The sequence below is a fragment of the Paramisgurnus dabryanus genome, chromosome 2 (assembly GCF_030506205.2).
Source record: "Paramisgurnus dabryanus chromosome 2, PD_genome_1.1, whole genome shotgun sequence".
NCBI lineage: Eukaryota > Metazoa > Chordata > Actinopteri > Cypriniformes > Cobitidae > Paramisgurnus > Paramisgurnus dabryanus.
The window spans coordinates 19,222,198-19,246,081 of record NC_133338.1 but is presented as its reverse complement, the minus strand read 5'-3'; the positions used below and the strand labels follow the sequence as shown (position 1 = coordinate 19,246,081).

The window sequence follows — 23,884 nt, the reverse complement described above, 5'->3', positions numbered from 1 at the left end:
TTTTTCAGAAAAACACAGGTGGGTCAAAAGTAACACAACAAGACAAGACCGGTTTTTGTGTTACACTTGTTTTTAGTAAATATACACAACTATGACCTTGTTAATATGTAACTGCAAACATATTTTGTCATTTATCTTTGCAAAAAATAATTAAATTACATTTTCAATTTCAGTTTCATCTGAAGTTTTAAAAGCAACATGACAGTACGAACTTGAATTGTTAAGAATAAAACTTTTATGAACATACGAAAATGAAATGAAATTAAATGAAATTAGAATAATATACATTTTCAACATAATGCAACAGTTCAACAAAGTAACAAGTGTTACTTCCATCCCGACAGGAACTCCTTACATTTAAACCCGATTTACTTTTATTTTGAAAAACTCAAGGCAAATTTCAGGATGTGTTAGAGCACTAATTGACCTGTAGATTGATCAGTACTGTAACACATGGAACGAGAAACACAACCCTTTTTAAGAAAAAAATAACTGCTTTAGGAATTAACTTATCATGGTTGAAAACAGCTTTCTGGACCTACACTCGTGAAACGTCAACGTCGGGACACATTACGTGAGGTTGCGCTGACGCGTCACACGAATAGTGCATAACAAGAAGTTGTGGTTTAATTTAAGTACATATTTTTTATTTGTCTTGCTAAAAATGGCAATCGCTTTGCTAGATAAGACCCTTATAATGGTGGTCCTTTTAATGGGTCTTTTTTTCTAAATGTTCAACTCTTAACACCTAAATGTATTAGGATATCAATAAAAATTGAAAGAATTGTTCCTACAATATCTAGAGGTTGCTCAAAGCCTTTGAATATTTCCGAAATCACATATTTTTGCAAAAACTGTACCATTAAAAAACACACAATACACATAAAACTTGCTTCTTTGAGGGTAACTTTTTTCCAGCTATTTCAGTCTCTTCTGATCCGAGTAACCATATAGTGGACTTGCTTCGTGTTGCTTCAGCCATTGTCCCAGTGTATATTGTCTATTGTGCTTTATTTAAGCTTTCTTGCTTTGAAAGACATATTACAACTAAAACAGTAGTTTAATTTGCATGGAGCATGGTCAATTAAGTCCATTGCTGCCATAAGTATATATTATTAAACAATTATACATGCTAGCACAAAGTATCTCATAATACGCGAATGTGTTAAACTTCAAAGGTCTAAATATTAATTAATATTGAATTTATTTATTTATTTTATTCAAACAAACATATTGGTGTGGTGAGAGCATGAACTTTTAAAAGTTGAAAAATAAGGACCACCCTAACGCTTATGCCTTGGTTGGGATCGTTTAGAGCCCTTTGAAGCTGCATTGGGGACCAATACAGCCTATTAAATGGAGAGAAATCCTGGAATGTTTTCTTCAAAAAATAAAATTTTTCTTGACTTGACCAAAGAAAGACATCAACATTTTGGATTACATGGGGGTGAGTAAATTATCTGGATTTTTTGTTTTAAGAAAGTGAAGTAATCCTTTAATGAAATGACAAGGAAAATAAAAAGAAGTAAAATGTGTAGTGTTCTCATATTTCCATGTAAAAATATGTTGGTGGGTCCCAGGATAGATTGTAACTATTTAAGTGGGTTGCAAAATGAAAAGTTTAGGAACCATTGTTCAGTTTGTTTTGGGTTGGGTCCAAAATAAATTATTAACTAAATTGTTCTGCCCCATGCTGCCCTGCCAAATAAGAGCCTCTTTGCAAGGCCCGTGTTGCGTCGTTATAATTCCACAAAACAACCCAAAAATCCCACACAAATGGACTGAAATGGCTAGGAATCTTGTAGCTTATTAGCGCAAATAGGCAAGTGGGCTACGCATTGACATATCACTTTAGGGAACCGGAGTTTGAGACTTGGCTCGTGGTACATGCAGTATGGTAATGCAGGACTGTAAGTGGGTGGGGCTATATTAATATGACCTCACATTGATAAGAGAATCAAAACGGCATGTCTAATGAGATGGCTTTGGTTTAAAAGGGACATTTCACAAGACTTTTTTAAGATGTAAAATAAATCTTTGGTGTCTCCAGAGTACGTATGTGAAGTTTTAGCTTAAAAACCATATAGATAATTATTATAGAATGTTAAAATTGGCACTTTGTAGGTGAAAAATGAGCTGTTTTGGGTGTGTCCTTTTAAATCCAAATGAGCAGTATGTCGTGGTTGGAAAGTGCAGATTATGGGGCAGTATTATCCCCTTCTGACATCACAGGGGGAGCCAAATTTCAATTACCCTTTTTTACATGCTTGCAGAGAACGGTTTACCAAAAAGTTACTGGGTTGATCTTTTTCACATTCTCCACGTTGATAAAAGCACTGGGGACCCAATTTTAACATTTAAACAATGAAAAAGTCTGATTTCCGTGATATGTCCCCTTTAATGGGGATTAAAAAACAAGGAGCAGATGGATTTTTTTTATCGTAGGGTGGTTGTGTTCACACACTGCCAACACACATTATGTCCAAACACCTTGTAAAAGTGGATTTTGCATAATAGGTGCCCTTTAAAGAAGTACAGTTTGTTTCTATTGTACATTGAACTCTTATTAAAAACAACAACCACGAACCACAATAGTATCATTCAAAAGCATGTACTCACTTTAGTGCTGGTCTGACAGATCTTTTCATTTAGACCTTTCTCTTTAAGCACTGCAGTCACCAGTGACCTCACAGCCTAGAATTGAATGCAAAATGAGTTAAACCATTAGATGCTCTTCTTATTGGCATAGAAAATTGCATTTCTTGTTTTTCTATTGTAAACAGTTCACAGTATTACCTGAGCTTGAATGAGGGTGTTTGGAAATCCAAATCTTGCCTTCAAATTCTCAGTCATCTCCACAAATCATCACTACAAACATACAGTACCCATTTAAATTCCACCACCCATTAAAATTCCAATCCAAACATGACATATTTCTGTAAAAGGATAAAAATGAAAAGCAGGACTTCATGGAATTAATAAATCATGGAAGGTTTGTTGGAGGAATGTTGTTAAAATGCTAATAATTCAGACATGCATGGCATGTTATTTTGTTTTGGTACAAGGTTTTTTTTAACATGCACAGATGAATAGAGCACAACAAGACTAGGAATTAATTTAGATTTCAACTTTGACCTTCATGTCGATTTCAAGACAAAAAACATTTAAAGAAATAGCATTTCTTTAAAATGCATTTTCAACTGGAAACAATACCAAGGTCAATAAAACTTAAATTCACAAATGCATGCATCAGCCTTCATTTCCTAAATTAAAGAAACTGACGTGCAAACAGACACTATTTTTAAACAGAACACAGCTGTCCTTCAAAGGTTGGGGGCAATGATACTTCTTATCTTGAACCCACTCTCACATTGCAGGTGTCAATGGATCAAACACACCAACAGGTGCAACACGACAAAAACTGCCTTTGGGCAGACAATCTATTAAAGTGAAATTAGACCAACCCAATACCACTTCAAACTAATGTGATCTAAGGTGAAACAAAATAAAGGCCGAGGGACACAGTCTTCTTGCATCTAAAATCAGAGGTTACAACCATGTGACAGATGGCACTTGGCAACCACATCAATGGGATGCATTATTCACAAGTCACTTTTGCCAAAGCATCAATGACTGTCCAGTTGCGGACCGTCGGCTTTGGCATGTCAGGTTGTCTCATATGGACTCCTGGCTTAAGGTAATGAGATAACCAGTTTGTGTGTATGACACTGGCTTATGGAAATTCAGGTTTATACAATGGGCATATGGGAGAAAGAGGGAGACTGGGCAAGCCTTTAAATGCAGCCCCACCCCTCCTGGGACTGATATCTGACAAGCCAGCACTGTGTGCCTGTGATGAAATACCTCCTGTGTTTCCATACAGCGTGACAGTTTTACTACACTGACACACGGACAGCAAAGAGTGGCTCGTTGACCTCAGGTAGGATTCTGAATTTCAAGATTTCAGGCATTGCATCTATGTCGAGTAATAGAGTTTAAATCCTGCAGTTTATTTTTATGTTGCTGTGTATTTTAACTTTTGCAACACATTAAATAACACTGGAACTAAACTTTTTAGTCTGAGAGTTATTTAAATATATTATGTATATTCTTGTATTCTTGTAAATTAACAAATTGTTATTTTGTAACCTAAACAGTTCTAGTATACAGAAGACTGTGTAACTATATTCACAAGCTAGTTGTTTATGGGATAGTTTACAACACAAGCTGAGCCTTTGTTAGCAAAGCATAGAACTGCAAATATTCCAGGGATTTCCAGTCTGTGGTTGCTTTTCCACACGCACAAAAGCTTTGGCTCTGGACTGCTTGCTCTGCACTGCTTGTGTGTCCACAATAATGCATCATTGTTTAAGTAGTACTAAGTTAGAATGACTAGCTAAACTAAGTTAACTTGTATAGTTAGTATAACATGTCAATTTTTAAAATGGTTCTGTTTTTATGTGTGCTGTGTTAATAATAGTATGTTTAAAGTAAAACTATTCGTTTAAGTATGTTGAAGTGCCATGTATATCATGGTCCATGAATTGGCAGTCGTGAACTACCATAGTAACTATAAAATACCACGATTTAGCTAACAATTGATACTGTAACTGCACCACTAGCGAAACGGTACATTTTAAAACTAACTGTTAGGTACATACTGATTCTCAACTTTTTAGATGTTGGGTTTTTGTAAAGTGATACTAAATAAATTAACTCTCAAAAAGTAAAGGATTATCTGTATAACTCTTTACGAGACATACTGGTATCGAGCAACTGTTTAATACATCACTAAACGACAACGTTACAAATATTGAAAATATACAGATTGGAATAATCTTAAGTAACTAAACAACATACATTATATTAAATCTTACCCAAAGAAATCCTATACATTGAGGTAAGGTTTAGATGCAGTATTAACTTTCTAGCCGAATACTCCAACCGGCAACATGCATCTACGGTGCGTGCGATGGACCAAAAATGTTGAAAAGCGAAACGTAATTCTAACGTCATATGCCAGGGAAACGACATCATGCATTGTTTTATTTGCGTATATCGCGTTACTTGTGTCATTTACAAAAATAAAGAATTATTATGAACATAATATTCATACAGCATACTTTTTATATCTTATACAGGTAAATATAATACTAGCAGTTTAAAAGTGGTTCTTATATAAATGGGAATGAAAAAAATATTGCAATGCTGTTTTACTTATAAATATAATTGTTTTAATGTTTTAAATATAATTAGGAAAAATGTGACTATATTTAAATAAGTGACCAATTGAATATACTATAAACAACAGCAGGCTATTATAAGAGTCCTTCAGTTAAAGAATATACTGTAATTAGACTGGGTATTGCAGATTGTAGCAGCATAAATACATAAATTAGACAGTAGAGCAACAAAATACGTTAATTGTATAATAACAAGAAAATGTAAACATCAATACATGTAAATAGAAAAGAAAATAGCATCAAAAACAACAAAATAACACTACTCAGAAAAACATATTTTACCGTGTCAAACAGTGCTTTAGTGCACGTAATAAATAACTGTGTTGCTGGGTGCTGAATACTTGGTTTTACATGGGTTAAAAAGAGCCCGTGAATGGCTCTCCACATGCTCGCCCTGCCATTGGTTCGTCTCGTGCACCGCACGGACTGCTGCGACTCGAGTGCGAGCGCTGACACTCACGCGCATGCGTCTCACTTTACTCCTCAGCCTTTGAAAACTCGCACAGAGAGCTCAATTAAAAGACCATGTCCGCCATCGGGCGTCTGCAGTCCTCGGTGTCCTTATTTAAACCAAATTCTCCATGAAATAGCATTATCCCGTGGCCTCAACAATGGCCAGTTCGGTGAGTAGGGCTTTACCTGCTAATTCGGGGAAGTGTTTTGGGTCTCCAGTGCCTGTGCTCGTTTTCGCCTGGTTTGGAAAAGCGATTAGACGCATATGAGGGTTTTCCAGCCATATTTCCATCGGCATACTCAAGTACAACAGAACTAAACCTAGTGCGTTTCCAGTGCGTCTGCAAAAGTGATGCGCTTGAAAGATTTTAAACAAAAGCAGTGCATACTATAACAGATATTACGGATATGCTCAGAAATTATCTGTTTCCATTTAAAGATCTAAAACGTATTGTTTTAGCATTTTTTTTTTTAGTATTTATATTTGTTCCGCGACAAAGTGGTTTCTAGGATTGTAACACGCGAGTAAACCGGCAAATTGTTGTTTTTATTCTGATTGATTGGCGTTGTGATTATGAAGTGAATATTTGGATGTTTTAGGGTGCAGTTCAGGTGAAACTGGAACTCGGTCATCGCGCTCAGGTCCGAAAGAAACCCACCGTGGAAGGTTTTACGCACGACTGGATGGTGTTTGTCCGTGGACCCGAACACAGCAACATTCAGCATTTCGTGGAGAAAGTAGTATTTCATCTACACGAAAGTTTTCCGAGACCAAAAAGAGGTAGGTTTGGGTTCAATTGTTTTAAGTGATTTGTTTATTATTCGTTGTGGATTATATTAACCTAAATAAAAGAGCTTGAATGATGTGATGTTCTTTAGTTGCACACTGGCATCTTTGGTAAGGTTTTACGAAAAAAAGTGGTTGTCATTTCTTAAGAAGTTTAGAGATGGACAGTCGGAAGGCTTTATTGTTTTAAATGCTTTTTTTGTTTAAATATTTGTGAATTGTTCTTTTTAATATTTCTTGCGTTTTTAAGATGATCACATTTTCCAAACGTGTTACGCATTTAGCGCTGGAATAATGACGCTTAACCTATTGTGCGGCACACTTGTGTACTGTTTTGTACCCAAGTGTGTCATTTTTGTATTTTCTCATCACTGTCACTAGGCTTTTGAAAGCCTTTTGGGATCTGTCTGTTGTTCAGCTTCAGCTCTCTTCACAGCTGTTAAGTTGTTAATACGGAGGGAGCACAGAGGGAACTCTTCACTTTTACAAGAGGGAATTGAATAAAACTGTAGTTTTGATTCGTTTGGACACTGGAGCACGCGAGTAAGATTTGGTACAGTAGCCTACTACAGTTATGATACTTCGCTGTTAGAAATAAATTCAATGCACCAACAATAGGGCAGAGAGCGGTGAGGATGAAAGAGGTTGTCGGAAGAGAGGAGGTGGGCATAGCGGCTGATGAAAGACTAGGAAGGAATTAATTAAAATATTTGCTGGTTTCTCCCTCTGTGTTTAAGATGAGGTTGCTCAAATGCGAAGTGCAGGGAAAATAAAGAATAAAGACCTCTTACGTGTACTTGCTAGATTTCAAGCGAACGTTTGCACTTTATTGAAAACAGTTGTTAGATCTTGTTGGTTTTCCTTCACGAACTTGTCCTTTGTTTAGCGCGTGCATGTGCGCAAAATGTTAATTATCGCTATTTGAAACAGTAAGTACACGTTTTACCTCACAAACCTGTGAATGGAGAGCTTTTTTGGACTGTAACTACAGTGTAACCAGGAAGGCTGCGTTTGATTGCTGCAATATTTGTATTGCTGTGATGTAAAATCAGTACAACACCTGCATCAAAAGGATCCATGTTTGCGTGCTTCTGTGCGCATTTACAGTTGCATAGCTTCAAATAAAAGCATGCAAATTGTCCTAATTCCTTTGGGAAATAGTACCCTATGTCCACCCATAGTTCACACAAATTCAATGAGAGTATTTCCTGAAGGAGATGTGTGCTCCAAAACACCAGCTCACCGTTCATTCATTAGAATTTCAGCACATTTAACATTTTATCTAAACAATGTCGTCTCACCAGCTGTATCTGAAAAGCTCCCTGCTATATTTATTTTCTCAAGCTGACTGTAAATCAAGGGCTGATTTGGAAACCACCCCAAAAACACACTTTAAAGTTCTACGGCAAGGTGTAGACCAAATGTAGGTTAGCTTGAACCTACAACACTTCCTCCTGTTCTTTGACAAATGTCTGGAAGGGCCTGCTGAAAAAAAATGCAAAGACAGCAGGGGGATACTTAACCTTTAATAAATCCTGTCCTATGATAGAAGACTCCTCCAAGCACGCCCTTAGAAGTATAAAGTATGCACCCTTAAATATTTTTGTGCTGTTACAAATTTGATGTCTAAGTACTTCCTGTGTGCCTTTTCAAAGTGTTTGGTTAAGGATTGTTTATAAACGAATTGACAGAGGGTTTGGTCTAAGATGATCTAAGGAAAGAGGGGTTTAACTGCAGTGTTTTATGTGCATACCTGTAGATGTGCCCTTGGAACAGGATTTACTTTTATATTTGTTTTTTAAAATATTTTTAGCTTTACAAAATGTTGATGAATAAACAGTTTAAATATTTATATTCTTTATTCAAGCCATGAATACTATAGACATCAGTAAATAGCCCATGAGGTTTTCTGCATACTGGGCAGATAATTGACAACAGGACTCTCAGTTTAAGGGGATGGCTAAACAAAACCTACTTTCTTACACCCGGTCTCAGGCACAATTTATGGTGCTCTTGTTAGATAAACAGTCAGGCTTATTATTTGGGGTCTCTGGAGGATACGTCACCCCCTTCAACCCCCCTCCTCCTCAGGGCTTTGATCAGTGTTAGCTGGTGTTGAGACGAGCTCAGGGGAAGTTAGAGGGAAACCTTGCACACAGATAGGCCTGTGTTTGACAATTTAATACCAACAGTCTCACTATACTGCTCCAAAGGAACAGCTGCTCACACACACACTTAAAGTCCTTTTACTCTGGAGAATTTTCTGTTCTGGTGCAGTAAGTCCCCTTCTTTCTCATTTCATTTTTTTTTTTAGCCATAAGGGTAACAAATCCTGTGGAACATAAACGCTCATTTTACCTGAAGCCATTTATGGCAGGTTAGAAAAATACACGCAAATAAAAGATTTGTCTGGCTTTTGGTTGATTTCTAGAAGTATAAAATAATTTCTTTTTAGCCAAGCATGGTTGATAATCCAAAGCCAGTTAGTTATCAGTGTAGTGTAGTATAGTATAGTAAACCCTCTAAATTCTGCTTGGTTATTTTTTTAACCCAGTGCTGGGTTAATATGGGACAGAAGAACACATGTTGGGTTAATAAATAAACCTATCCTGTGTTGATTCAATGCAATGCTGGGTTATTTCCGCTCATGGTTTGGTTTACAAAAACCCAGCATTATGACCCAACAAGTGTTCTGTCCAATATTTACCCAGCATTGGGTTTAAAATAACCCAGCCGAATTTATGGGGTAGTATGCGTGTGCCCAGTGCGCATTTTCTGTAAATCCAATAAACCTAATTTCACATCTGAAATATGTCCTTCAGTTATTTGATCGATCAAAATAAAATTGCTGATCCAAACCACAAATATTTATAAATTAAAATCATAAAAATTATCTTTTGCATAGGACTGTAGACACATACTTTACTAAGATACCACTACCCACACAGACTGACTGTTGTCCTTGTTATAAAAACATGACAAAACTATTCATCATACATGTTGAAACCCATATGGAAGCAGATAATACTCTTAAAAATAGTTTGGAAAAAAGTTGTTTAAAATTCCACAAAATTGTTCTTGGTGGTCATCTGGTTATCAAGCTGTTCTAGGTCATTGCTAGGTGATGGAAAAACATAAGACTTTGTACTTAGGGTTTCAGGTTTGAAGATGTATGCATGATGCTTCACCGCTAATAAAAAGTTGATATCTCTTCCTGGAAGTACGGGATGAGGTGGTTTATCAGAACACTGAGATGAGTGCCAAAAGTGGTACTCTGCTCCCCCATTTCTTGTGGTCAGATTGTGGTCAGGTCAGTGTTTATCCAAAACCATCTTTCCCATAGATGTCTTCAGTGGAATTTGTAAGCCTTTTTACTTTGAGTCCAATTTATTGACAGTCTGATCAGACGTTGGGGTTATGTTAGTGTCTTATTCTAAGTTCCCCCTCAGGCAAGGTATGGCTTAGATGTAAATGGGGGCTGCCTTCCTTCCCGCCCCTTCTCTGTGTGCCTGCGAGACCTCTTCCCCTCAACGGGAAGCGATCCATTCTAGGGAGGCAGATGAACGGACTCCCTGCAGAGTGAAATTAAGGAGCGTAGGAATTTTATTTTGACAAAAGTATGATTTATGAAATTGTAGACATGGGGGCGAATTCGGAGGAGTGTCTTTTGTTTTCAGTGACAGATTACTTCTGTTTCCAAAACCTTTGATTCGTTTGTGAAATTGTATACGATGCATAGCTGTGTTCCAAAACCCAATGAGGTGTGATGCTGTCTTTAAATTTGATGTAAATACTGGTTTAATCCACTTTAGATAACCCCCCTAAATGGCATGTTAAAAGAAAACTAACTGTAGGTACTCCCTGTACATGTCAGTCAGAAGGTCTCTCTTCCTGTATAGTGTGTTTTTTTATGTGTGTATGCGAACATAGGCACAGTCGAACCCACAACCTTCAGTAAAAAATTCAGTATTAAGCCTTTTGCAGAGTGTTTCATTTTATTCTGCTTCAGACAACAGTTTTCCTTTCGGTGCATCCCTACTCACAAGACACTAAGGGTGCACTCACACTATCCAAACCGAACCATCCTTGGGCACGGTTGACCCCCAAAGCCTGGTTCGTTTGACTAGTGCGATAGCTCTGTACCTGTGGTTTGGTTAGTCGCACCCTGGCCGGCTTGCGGAGGTGGACTCTAGCGTGGTTTACTTGGGCTCAGAACGCGCAGTGTGATCTGAAATCGCGCCAGAGCTCAGGTCAAAATGAGAGACATCAATTGCGTGACCACTCACCTTCACCTGCCTTTGTAAAAACCTTTTGTTGCGCACAGGAGGGTTACATGAATGTCTGAGCTGTACACATGACAGACCAACTAAGCATTATGATGGCATTTGAGAGGGCTGTGTGTTATCACGCACCAAACGACTCAGAATAAAAAACTTTTTTTAGCTTTTTTTGTTTTGAAGCTTTTTTCAAAACGATTGCATCCTAATGACGAAAGCGCACCTGGGCTCAGATCGATAACAGTACAGTGTGAGTGCGTGCTTCCGGGTGAGTAGGGAGAGGGGACAATCGTGCTGGGGCATGGTTTGGTTTGGATAATGTGAGTGCGCCCTAACGTAACACTAAACTCTGATTACACATGATATCTGGTAATTGCGAGTGTCTGTTCATCATAAACCCCTTCGTAGCATCTGCAGCAGGCACGTATTTTGACATGACGTGATTCACAAAGGTTTAACATGACATGCCAAACACGTTTTGAAATTACGAGCCACACACATGACGGGCTAAATACATGTTTTGATGAGCTTCGCATCGTGCTCTCTTGAAAGTCATTGGCCGTCACTGATCAAATATCTGATTACTTGAGACTAGTTAACAGCAAACTTGATTGTGACCATATTTTTGCAAAGAAGAGTACTGCTTTTAGAAGGGAAGGTTTGATGCCAAATGCCTTTATATTTTGAGTTTGATCGTTTCTCAATGTGATCATCTGAGCTGTCTACATCAATTTCTTGGGTTAAGAAAATGACATTTTGGAAGTGGCACTACTGTATACAAATTATCAATTACAGTATGAGGAATTCATTTCTGAATTTTCATTATCGTCATTTTCAAAACACTTTTCCACGTCAACCACGTTATTATTGTACGTGTTATAGGCAGTCATTAACTGCGATTTCATTTCTGGCATGGTGAGCTGTTGAGCATCTTGCAGTCTTGCCATTTTCTTGTTCAGCAGCACACACACACCCAGCTAAAATAATTGGGTCTGTCTGGCTGTATTACATGATATGTCTTTCCCTACATGTGGAATAAATTCTTCCAATTGGGGAGTATAACTGCTGTCACACATTTCCATTTCCCATCATGCCTGTCAAATCTGTACCCTGGGCAGGAACTTGCAGTGGTCTTTTAACCATGCACATATCATTAAACTGTGAAGGCATGGCTGCTGTCAGCTCGTCAGTGTTGACCCGTTTTCTATGTCAAATGTTTGGGGCATGTAAAAACGAAATTCTTAAATCTTGCAGTGCCATGTGAATCAATACGACATTATGTATCAAGCAGTCTACCTCCAATTATTAAACAGCTTTTTGAAATACTTAATGATTGGTTAATCGAAGCGTTCTGTCTTCATAGGAATCAATTTCATGCAAACCTGTGTTAGTTTCATGTCACTTCAGTCTCTTATCGCAATTATTGTGGAAATGTTTAAATCTGCTGTAGTATGTTTTTGCGGGGTTACTGTGAAAATCGTATAAGAGTATTACATGCAAAATGAGCTTGCATGCATAGATCATATTTCGCGCAGGGCTCCAGACTAACTTTTTTTACTAGGAGCACAGTGGCCCCCAACTGAAAATTTTAGGGGCACACACCATAAAACAACATGCTAACCAAATTATAACATTATCTACAAATTTCCACTGTATAACTAATATGTACTTTGATGATAGATGCAGAAAGTACAATGTGCTGTTTCAAATTGTCACATCAGAAAAAAAGGTTACATTTACTGGTCGCACATGTGCGACTGGATGTAAAATTCAGTGGCACACTCTCAAATTTTGGTGGCAAAATGCCACCATTTGGTGGCAGTCTGGAGCCCTGTTTGCAGGTTGGTGATGAGTTTAGAGTTCTTGCGTTCACGCACCTGTCAGCTATAACCCAGCAAATTATTGTCCTTCTGTCATAATGATTTACCTAGTGGAATGTAATATTTTTGGGTCAGTATGTAGATATTTATAAATGTAAAATATAAAAACCAAAGCATTATCTCGGACAGGCTACTTCCTGAATGGATTCTCTCTTGCAGAGGTGTCCAACATGGTGCCTGCGGGCACCAGTTGCCCGCACAGAGTTAGTGAGGTGCCCGCCACAATACATTCTATTACTAGTCTCAATTGTAATATTTATTATATACACTAGTCAACATTTGAAGTGGATCAAAACCTTTCCTAAAAGTTTTCTTAAAACCAATACCCAGTACCCGTTCTAGTCTTAGGACGACTTTGATGAATGTTTTTGATCCACTTCAAATGTTGACTACTATATTTTTTATTTTAGCTTGGCTGCTTTCGTGTAGGTTAACATTTTAAACAATAATAAAACACATCAACAAGTAAAGTAAAATAAAATAAGAAAACAAAAATGAGAGGAAAAAAAAATAAGAAAACAACACACATTATATTTTTGTGTTACTTTAACTTATAAAAACAAGTTGAAAAGTTTTAACTTATGTTATGTCAACTTATCACAAGTCAAAACTTAAAATCGTAGGTTGAATTGACTTCATGCTGCATTTTATTTTTTGCAGTGATTAGTTTTGGATGCTTTGTATCCACTGTATTAATAGTTCAGGTTCTACAAAGCAAAAATCCTTTTTACAAACCTCATGGTTTAGTGTAATATTTAAAATATTGTTAAAGTTTGATAGATACTCTAGGTAAAGGCATAATAAATGACAATAATAAAAATATCCACATATAAGGCTACAGTATGGCCAAAATTTGGTACAGTTCAAAAAAGTTCTCTGATCTCCTTGATCGTTCAGAAAGACAGCAACCGAAAAGTAGATGGTAACTAACAAGGCTTCAGAAACGACCCGGTTACAGTGCCGCAAAAACTATACCACCTTGTACAGATGATGCACAAAGGGCTCTGCAGCCATGAAACTCCAGACTGCCTCTTCTCTGGCATAAAAGGAGCGGAAGAGGAGGTGAAGGAGGGAGAGACAGCATTCACTTGTGAGCAGCAGTCCAAAACAGGAACTCCGCCATAAATGCTAATTTTTTTTGGGGGGGGATAAGAGGGAGACTGGGGGAGGAAGTGGTTTATTGAGGTATGGTTTGTAAGAACTGTCTGTTGGCAATTCTTTTACTCAGTTTTTTTTCTTTTGTATGTGTGCATGCCATAAAGCATTTGTTTCTCTTCTTTACTGCAGTCCTGGACACTGGAGTTTACCCTCGCATTTGTTCGTATTTGTGGCAGAATGCAAGCCATGTATCATGAGAATGCAGGTCATTTGGCATAACATTGTGCGCCAATATGAACATTATCTTGTGAGATTTTTTTTGAAGCATCATTAAATAAAGGTAAAATAAAACAATCCCTTGCCCTCTGCTTTGTGTATTTGGGTTAAAAGCATAATATGTGTCCAACATCATCATGAACATGACACTTTACACCTGTTGCTGAGTAACAACTCTGACGGACTTGTCAAAGACGATTTCTGCTGTGAAGGACAGAAATAATCCCCACGTTTATCTTTCTCCCTGATAGTGAGGATAATGATTGTGCGGCCGACGGCCAAATTATTCCTCATCGAGAGTGCTTCACTCGTGTTAAGTAGTTTATATTGCTTTCATACCAACAGTGGAGCACACCATTCACATTAACTATTTAGTCCACCATTATGGGCAGGCCTTGGTGTGGTTTGCAAGTGAGACACTTTTGTTCAAAGTGATGTACAAATGAGGGAGTATTTAATATTTTGCCTCTAAAGCAAGCAGTAAGCACAATATACCAAGTAACTTTTTTTATACAGCCTCATACCAGTTCTTCATATACACTGAAGTGTATACAGAAAATGTGTGTCTTCAGTTTTTTTGGAGGTTGTGGTGGACTTAGCAGGTTGGTTGGAGGAGAGTGAAACAGAAGAACGGTGTTCATATAAACCAAACATCCCAAATATGTCTAATGGTCTTTAATCTGCAAAATTCAAATGTGAATTTGCCCTAATAGATTTTGATCAACACTGAAGCAGGTAAGAATGAATTCCATGAATGGGTGATTTCAGAAATTATTCAAACATTGGGGCTAAGCTAGTTTTGAATTCTTCACTGTGGTTAAAAGATCACATGCAAATGTGTAGACGTGGTTTGGTTAAAAGATTTATTGCCACATCTATTCTCAGTCATCACCAAATGACAGTGATGTGTCCCACAATTCTCTGCTCTCACTGAGAGGGAATCCTGCTGCGGTCATTGTCCACTTGGCAGAAAACAAGAAGATTGACCCGAAAATTTGGCTGGAAAAACTATACTGGAAAAGTCATGAAGAAAACTACAGCTGAGAGTTCTGTATTTCTAAAGAATAATCAAATAAGCCGATGTATTTTATAAGCAAATGTGAGGATCAGAGGAGAATGGCACTTTGAGTGACTGATGTTTCAGTTCTGTGGAAATCTACAGGGCTGTCTGAATTCTTTGAGGCCACAAATTTGTGTAGACATTGCTGACTAAAATAACAAAAATGTCCCTGATTTTCATTCAAGTTAAAACGCACAGTGCGATAGGAATTCAAAGACACAAAGTTTTCCTTTTATTTCATACTTTGAGAAGTCTACTTTATTCATATTTAAAATTCTCTAGTTTAATTTGTAATCTAATGAAAAAAATATTAATGTATGTATGCTATATAAATGCAGGTTAAAAGGTTGAGTGAATTTATCATCTGCAGAGTGGGTTAGGGAGCGTGTGCACCAAAGAGTTTAAAGTGCACCTATTTCATTGCTAAAAAAAGTTATTTTGTGTATTTGATATAATATGATGTGTTCGAGTAGTTTATGGTTAAAAACACATTGTTTCCACATAGCCTACCGTACATTGTTGTAGCTCCAGATATACTGTCTTTTTGAAATGCACTGATTTTGTACAAAACTCATCGATTTGAAAAGTAGGGCCCTATAATTTCCGCGATCACGGAATCGCGGACGGAATCGCGGAATTGGCAAATTAACACGGAATCTAGTGTAAACGCGAAATTTTGCGGAATTTTACATATTTTGAATGAAATTCTGTTTTTGTGTGGGAGAAGAACGTATGTCTGTGGGAAATGGAGACCGGGGGAAGCAGATCAGGGCGACACACCCCCTCCCGTCATTTTAGACCCACACGGAAACCATGGCGAAGCGCTTTCCACGACTCTGCTTTCGTCAGCGAAAAAAAAAAGAAATTCAATGCTAAGCATGACCAGAGAACTGTTATTTTGTAAGTTTTGTTGCGTTGTAAGTTTTGTTTCTCTCTCACATGCACGCGCTCTCGCATCTGTCCAAAGTCCGAACACAAATCCTCATGTATTTGTTCAGTTTAACGAGTTTTAAGCGAGCTGAGGCAAACTATCCCTTGCGTTTAAAATATAATCATCTGCATGTCCGCCGCTCTCTGTCTCTCTTTCGCTCGCACATGCAGAGATGGGAAAAAATAAAACGGATTTTATAGGGCCCTAGAAAAGTGCTGTGTCCCTGATTGGCCTAAATACCTCTGATGTCAGCCGAAAATGTGATGCTCCTTATTATGTTTGAAAGATTCGCTCACAATGCAGTGCTAACAGGAGTTAACTTACAGGCTGAGTCCTAAGCGGGAGGAATTATGATAATGTCGGTCTACGTCAACAAGCCCATTAAGTAAACTGTTGACTACAATCCGTGTGTTTGTTGTAGTCAAGAGACTTAAGTTGGAGACGATAACTCGCGTCATCGTTTACTTTGGGGTTTGTACCTTTTGCACATCATTAACATGTACTAATACACATACACACCAAAGGAAATGTAAAATCGTGAATCCGACTATAGGAGCGGCTGGAAACGGCAGGCGGACACCAACTGTGGGCGCTTTCCAGCGTTTTTTCAGCTAAACGCTTTGGTTGTTATGATGCTTCTGCTTTGTTTATTAGTCTTTAAACGATGCGCCGGTTGGTTGTTGTGATATTTGTCCTGCCCCTCCTCCACTGTGATTGTGACTTGACAAGCTGAGCGTTTCACCCAAAGTTGACATTTTTAAATTTTGGGCACTGGTCACTCAAAGTGAATTAAAGTGTTTTTTTTTTTTTAAAGCATGTTGCTTCCATTGGAGACAATTAAAAACATACATTGGCCAGCTACATGAACATCTTGGTGTACACGCCCCCTTAGAAAAAAACATCAATCCACAGAAGGGGGGCAGTGCACGTGGCGCATATTTCGTCAACAGAATAGTACGCACACCGTCATGTTTTTGTAACTGCACGTACTTTGTTCTCTTTCTCATTGGTATCGCGCTTACACCCACAATAAACGTTGTATTATTAACATGTCATGCTTGTGAGCAGGGTCTTGTTTTTTTTGGTCTGATGTTTTGCTTGTGGTACTGTACTATAGATTTACTGTTTACTGTACCTTTTGTATTTCTGAGACATAATCTTTATATAAGTAAATGACTATTTAAATTGTATGCTACCGTGCTTTTCCTAGGAATGCTACTTCTAAAAATTATGTTTTAGGAAGTAAGTGATTTGAGACCACAATAGCATTACAATAGCACTTAAAAGAAAACATCCCTTTTAAAAAAAATGTCAGCTTAGCTGATAGGCTAAATATAGTCTACTTGTATAAAAAGTTCTTGATAAGCAGTAGAGCTTTCTGCGGTTTGGTGAAAAAGCACTGTGGAGGAAATACATTTTTTTTTATGTTAGTCAAGTGCAATGGTGGTCATACTGTAAATGGCATTTTAATGAGAAAGGTAGTGAAGTTTTACCCTGCAACCATCATACTCTCCTTAATATGGTTTCTATTCACGTATGTAGGCATTAGTTTGGCACTTGTGTATCCCAACCATTAATATTCAATTACTGAGCTTAAGACCTTGGTTTGGTTTTGTCCGAATAGCACAAAGCAGATAGGAATGAGCTCTCATCTAGTCAAGTGCAGAAATGAAATGTATAAAATATTTCTGTTGCCACAATGCATGTATTGACTCATTCTGTTTGTATGGGTAAATTATAAAAAAACATCCTAAATGAATCTGATTTAGATTGAAATGGCTACCATTTCATTGGACAGGATGTGGACAGATCAATATCTGTGTATATTTAGCTGTATTTCGGTTTCTTTTTTGTAATGCTAAAAAGTGTATCAGAGACTTTTTCATGGACTCTGTAGAAATGTAAATGGCCGTCTTGTCCGTTAACCTTAAATCTTCACAAAAACCAGGAGACTTCCAAAGGCATACACAATCAATACTATATTTTAGGTTTGCCTTATCAACACAGTTTTCTCCTGTATACTTGAATGACTGCTTTTGTTGTTATTTTTTGTGACGTTGTAAATATGCTGGTGCAGATGGATTGCCTACAACCAGTGTGTATAGCTGCCCTTTTTGATATCCTTAAAAAATACATGAACAGACTAAAATCCAAAGTTTGGTCCATTATTATGCGTACCCAAGGGTCTGCCTATTGTGCATGTGATGCAATTTTGTCTTCAGAAGAGTGCGCATGTATTTTACACACACATGCATATTTTTGTAACCCCACTGTACGTGTAGGTCACGCATGCACGCTCTGTATAATGTAGTATGGAGCACAGAAGATGTTGCATTTTGTCACAATGGGCATTCGACGAACATCTGCGTACACGTACGAGTTAAATAAGCTATGCTTTGCAAGGCTGTGCAATCATATGTTTGCGTACACGTAGAAAACGGACTATCGTCCAGGTTTAACAATTCTGGTATGTGCCTTTAAATTTTGAATTTATTCGTGTTTTCATGTTCTACAATATACAGGAAGTAACGAACTACGAAAAGTTGCCAAAAATCGCGAGGAATGGACAAAATTAGTGACCGACTGTCAACCTACCCTGTTTGCAGCCGATTGATGATGATGATGATGATACAGGCAGAAACAAAGCTTTGGATCTTTTTGAGGTCCAAAATTTGAAGGCAGTATACAGTGCATTTGTGTACATAAATATGTCTTAACGCCGATCATGCTTAATAAACCGATAACATGTGGGGTCATGTAAACATGCTAAATGTTTTTTTTTATCAGGGAAAGCCCATAAACGGCGTAAGCAAAAACCGATCGGCACAGGTAGTTTTTTGCTCATTACCTCGATTTTGCGTTGCATGTAAACTCGTTAACCGGCTTTCTCGCTGTTTGTTGATGTGCGCAAGTCTGGAAGCGCAAAGTGAAGCATAAAAGTCTGCCCTCGACTCAAGCAGTTGGCAGTGAAATTGCGGAAATAAAAGTTAATGTTACATTTACAGGTTCTCACACATGAGAAGCAATGCAACAGTATAGCTTAAAGAGCACCAATAGTCTGATACACGATTTTATATTTCCTTTGGTGTCTAGGTGTGTATACGTACAGTAAGAAAAGGGTACATTCCCCAAAGTAAACGATGACGCAGGTTATCTCCAACGTAAATCTCTTTTCTTGGACTACAACAAACACAGATTGTAGTCAACAGTTTACTTCCTGGGCTTGACATTATCTTAATTCCTCCCACTTCGGACTTACAGCCTGTAAGTTAACTCCTGTTAGCATTGCATTGTGCGTGAATCATTTAACTGTGGTAAGGAGCGTAACATTTCCGGCTGACATCTGAGGTATTTATACCAATCACAATGTACAGATTAGCTGGCCAATCAGGAACGCAGAGCTTTTCAAATCCGTGTGTTTCAGGAAGAGAGTAAAATCTGGGGCTACAAAAATGTTCGCTATGTGGAAAATAATGTTTTTAACCATAAACCACGCGAACACATTGTATTATACCAAATACACGAAATAACGTTGTTTTTAGCAATGAAATAGGTGCTCTTTAAGCCAGATATTCCGGTGTCTTTTTGAACGACTATATACTATAGGCGGTGACGTGAAATCTCATAAAAAAACGAAGTTTTCTGTATAGCCAGTTTATTGATTTGCATGTAAACCGGTTTCAATAAAAAGCTGATTTTTGATAGTTATCCTCTTATTCTTTGCATGTAACTCACTCAATTTTTATCAGTATTTGTGTTTTATTAAACCTCTACCAGCTACAGGAGCAAGTTGAATATCTGTGTGTATGCACATGTTCATATAGAAAAATGTTTTTATTCTGATATTTTTATCAACCTTGTTTTTAATAGCTCATAAAGAGGTTCAGACATTTCTTTTGTCATAACACAAAGAAATTAGCATACAATTGTCACATCATCAAGTTACTCCTGGAGCTTTTTGACAAGTTTCATATCACATTTTTCATCACATGACCAGTTATCGTAGTGAATCCTGAACAAACCTTCAATAGCAAGGAGGACAAATGGCACCAGTGTCAGCGCTCTGTGCTGGAGTGAGGCCCTCAAGCAGCTGTTATTGCAAGCAGAGCTTCTCTTGACTGTGCAGCTGAACTGTTTTCACAGAGTGGGACACAGGCTAGTTGGATTGAACCGTTTGTTGAAAAGCACGCAGCAGAGGGTCAACGTTCCTTGTTTCAAGTTGGCATCTGGAGAATTTAAACTGAAGCCCCTTAGCTAGAAGGTTTCCCTCACCCATGGTGCCTTGGCACTGGTGAAATGGATTAGAAAACATGCCTTGAAATGAGCAAAGATCCAGGGTCAGTTTTCGTCCTGCTTTGAATTGAGTGTTTGAGAAAGCACAGCTGGGAAATGGCAGGCTGAAGTGTTGCTCCATGGGGGCAGGGGACCTGAGAAGCAGATGTTTATGTGCTAGTTTTTGAGGATTCGGGGTCAGAGGAGAGCTTGGTTTTTTTGATGATGAATCTTTCGTTTTTGCCAACACTGACAAGCTGAACAGAATTTAAGCATGCATTGTTACAACTGAAGTGACTTGATCGAAATCACCTGAAAACTCGTTGGACTAATTTGGGTTTGTAGTGGTTCCCGTGCATCAGGTGTCAATTTGCACCTTTGTGTGTGTGAACACAGTGGTCTCATTTGGTACTTTGTTTTAACATCTCACACTTTCAACGTCGTACCTGTGCAGTAGCTTAAAAAATCCAGTATATATTTACAGTAGGGTTTTTTTTCATCCCCTGGAGAGTCCGCCACCTTTGGCTTAACTTACTAATTTACTGGATACGTTACATTATTACTACGCTCGCTTTTCTATGCTTTTCCAACATCTATTAATGTAAAGCTGCTTTGAATTAACGCTTTTTTTTATGCTTTGTGAAAAGCGCTATATAAATAAAATTCAATTGAATTGAATTGAGTATATCTTTATCTCTCTGTACAGTAGCTGGGATTGAAAAAAATTTACACAGCCCGGTTAGTTGCAACACAGTGTTACAATAAGTCTCACTTATTTAATGATAATGGGGCAATTTCCCGGGCAGGGATTAGACTAGTCCTAGACTATAATAAATACCCTACTTTGTCAATGCAGCAAACATACTTTCCTTATTATTATTTTGACCTTCGACTATGTAATGTGCAGCCTTATCGTCTACAACCTAACAATTTTTTTTTTTTTAAGTAAGCATTGCAATGCTTAAAATGTATTCGGTTCAAAGTTGTCATGACAACTACTCAAATTGTATGCATTTTTCTAGAGCATGCATTAAGCTATTGGAAAATGTGACTATATTTGTCATTTGTAATTTCATGTACAATAATGAGGTTTTTTATTTAAACCCTAGCATTCAATGTGTTTCACTATTTTTAAGAGTGGAGGCAGGGTCTTACCTGGCGTTTGGTTGCCATTTAATATGTTGCTCAAGTATGGGACCAATTAAAGACTAACCTATTCTATTTCACAAAATGATTCATTATTCCAGGTCAGACGGAGCACAAATGAAAATAAAAGAAGGATTTTATGAGTTTTAAGTCACAGCAAGAGCACTGCAATTTTAAGCTAACATCTCTTCTGTAATGAGGCTCTGACCACCTCAATGGCCCTGGACTTATTTGTGGGGCCAATTTAAAAACATTTTGGAATAACTTCCTAAAACAATTACCTTTGACAACTTAATGCCACATTTTAGCCCCTGGTAGCTTGATTAGATGTGAATGAAGATGCTGCATAGTCCAGCAACCCTTAAGGCACAGTGACTCAGCAGCAGGTCATTATTTTAAACTGAAGGATCACGTCAGGATGCAAAATATTTTTCAGCTGTTTAGCACAAATATTGGGTAATGTAGAAAATAGTCCCATCATATTTAAGTGCACTTCGGGATCAAAACTTTAGGGTCAAAGAACAAATGATCACAATTCGACTGGCTGTTGTTTTAAACAACATTGTTGTTTCGGGTCTGCAAAATTTCTATACAGAAAAACTTAGCTCAGACATTAGAAAAGGAATAAGGAATAAAGAAATTAGGACAGATTTCTCAGAAGATGAACATACACCATCTGCAAAAATAATTGCCTCTAAACGCCACCGACCACCATTAATATTGATATAATAATATTAAAGGTCAAATAACACACACAATTCGTGTCAATCTCATGTTAATCTTGGGTAACTATAGAGTAGTATTGCATCCTTCATATGTCTGAAGAATCTTTAGTTTTATCAGATTTATACAGCTGTACCGCGTCTTTCCAAAAACAACCGAGTTGCTTGATGCATAATACATCATTGCATTCTCATTAACTCATTATTACCTATTTATTAACTATACTTTCATGTTGTTTATATTATATGTTTTTACGTGCTGCTTGCCAACAAAACATTGGCAGTCAGTTGTTTTACTTACCACCTGCAGTTTACTCATGACTGGGTCTTCTATCACTGGGGCCATTATAACTGGGCTTAGTTTATAAAACGTTCATCACTGAAAGGCCGGGAACAAATTAGCGGTGCAAGAGTTCAAATTACTCACGGTTCGGTGTGTGTCACAGTTTTAGGGTCACTGTTTCCGTACATTTTTTGGTGCTGCGTGGGGTGTCTGTTTTTTTGCATGCTAGGAATAGGACCGACGCCTATTTTTCACGCCACACGCAAGCGTCTTGGAAGCGTCAGGTCAGTTTATCAATGGGAAACATACATATATACTGAATAGGCTAGCAGCAGCAGCGCCGTGTCAGAAACGCTTCTGGTAAGCAAGGGCATTGAAAACGCCATGCAGCTGTTATGCGAAAGACACGCAACAGACACGCCACGCATCCGGTGTGAATCGGCCCTTAGATGTTTGTCCATGTTTTTTTGATCATCTCTGCTGCACGTTAACGGCTTTTCTCTTTTGCTAAATGGTCTCCAACACACCACACACACACCAAGTAAGGAGGAACTGTTAGGTTGGCAACAGATTTGCATACTACGAGTTGATTGAACAGTTACTTCAACGTAAACACATGCAGAGCATATTCAGAACCATACATTAGCGATTTGATGCATTATTTTGACCAAAACTATATTAAAAATGCATGATCAAATTAAACACGGTGCACATGTGTGACGAACCGTGGGGGGATAAAGGGACGGTTTGATTCTTTACCGAGAACCATTACCCCTCTAGAACAAACACACACGCAACTCCGTTGCAGCCCCGGTAAAACAAACTGCATCCACTTTTTCCATTAATTTTGGGTTCTATGGGAAACTGAACAAGCTTATATTTCCCTCACAAACAAAAACAGACTTCCCTGGTGATGTTGTCCAGATGATCGACCTGCGTGTGACCTAGGATCAGACTGGCTTGACTCGTTATGCCCTCGTATTACTCGCTCCCACAGAATTAAGATAAAACCCATCGACTGCCGGTCTACACGCTCATTTCCATATAACAGCATGCTGTGCATGATGTATTGTTATTTTGCGCAAGTGATGCAGTTCAGGACCATGACCAGTTTACACAGGTGTCTGATTTTAGCCATGTAATGTGAACAGTCAAACAAAAAATTTGATCTGAGCAAAGAATACGAATTAAGCATTAAATGCTTGCAGTCTGAGTGTAGTCACAGGTAAATTGCAGCAACACCTCCCCTTTCAGATTGAGGCTCATATTTATAACAACCTTGGGGGATTGACTGAATTAAATGCAATCATTTTTTTTAGCCAGGTTTCTGTCAAACAGCATATCCAGGTTATGATATGTGATTATATCATTAACTGTAAGTGCTTTAGTGGAGAGACACACTATCTAATATTCAGCAAGCCGATGTTTTTATTTGTGAAACAGTGAATAAATTACC

At 37.9% G+C, this 23,884-nt stretch overlaps 2 protein-coding genes across 3 annotated transcripts in view; one reads left to right on the top strand and one right to left on the bottom strand.

The window, feature by feature from the left end:
* Positions 1–4,972, bottom strand: part of focad (focadhesin) — a 68,162-nt gene extending 63,190 nt beyond the window's left edge. The window contains exons 1-3 of the mRNA XM_073813366.1: positions 4,878–4,972; positions 2,797–2,868; positions 2,620–2,694 (exon numbers count right to left, since the gene is read on the bottom strand). Of these exons, the coding sequence (XP_073669467.1) occupies positions 2,620–2,694; positions 2,797–2,853 (132 nt within the window). The 5' untranslated portion in view covers positions 2,854–2,868; positions 4,878–4,972. The remainder of the gene's footprint in view (positions 1–2,619; positions 2,695–2,796; positions 2,869–4,877) is intronic.
* Positions 3,871–23,884, top strand: part of mllt3 (MLLT3 super elongation complex subunit) — a 57,003-nt gene continuing 36,989 nt past the window's right edge. The window contains exons 1-2 of one of the 2 annotated variants that reach the window (XM_065275449.1): positions 3,871–3,940; positions 6,297–6,477. In XM_065275449.1, the coding sequence (XP_065131521.1) occupies positions 6,381–6,477 (97 nt within the window). In that variant the 5' untranslated portion in view covers positions 3,871–3,940; positions 6,297–6,380. Of the gene's footprint in view, positions 3,941–5,708; positions 5,867–6,296; positions 6,478–23,884 lie in introns of those variants that run through there. The other variant, XM_065275448.2, reaches the window with a different exon arrangement.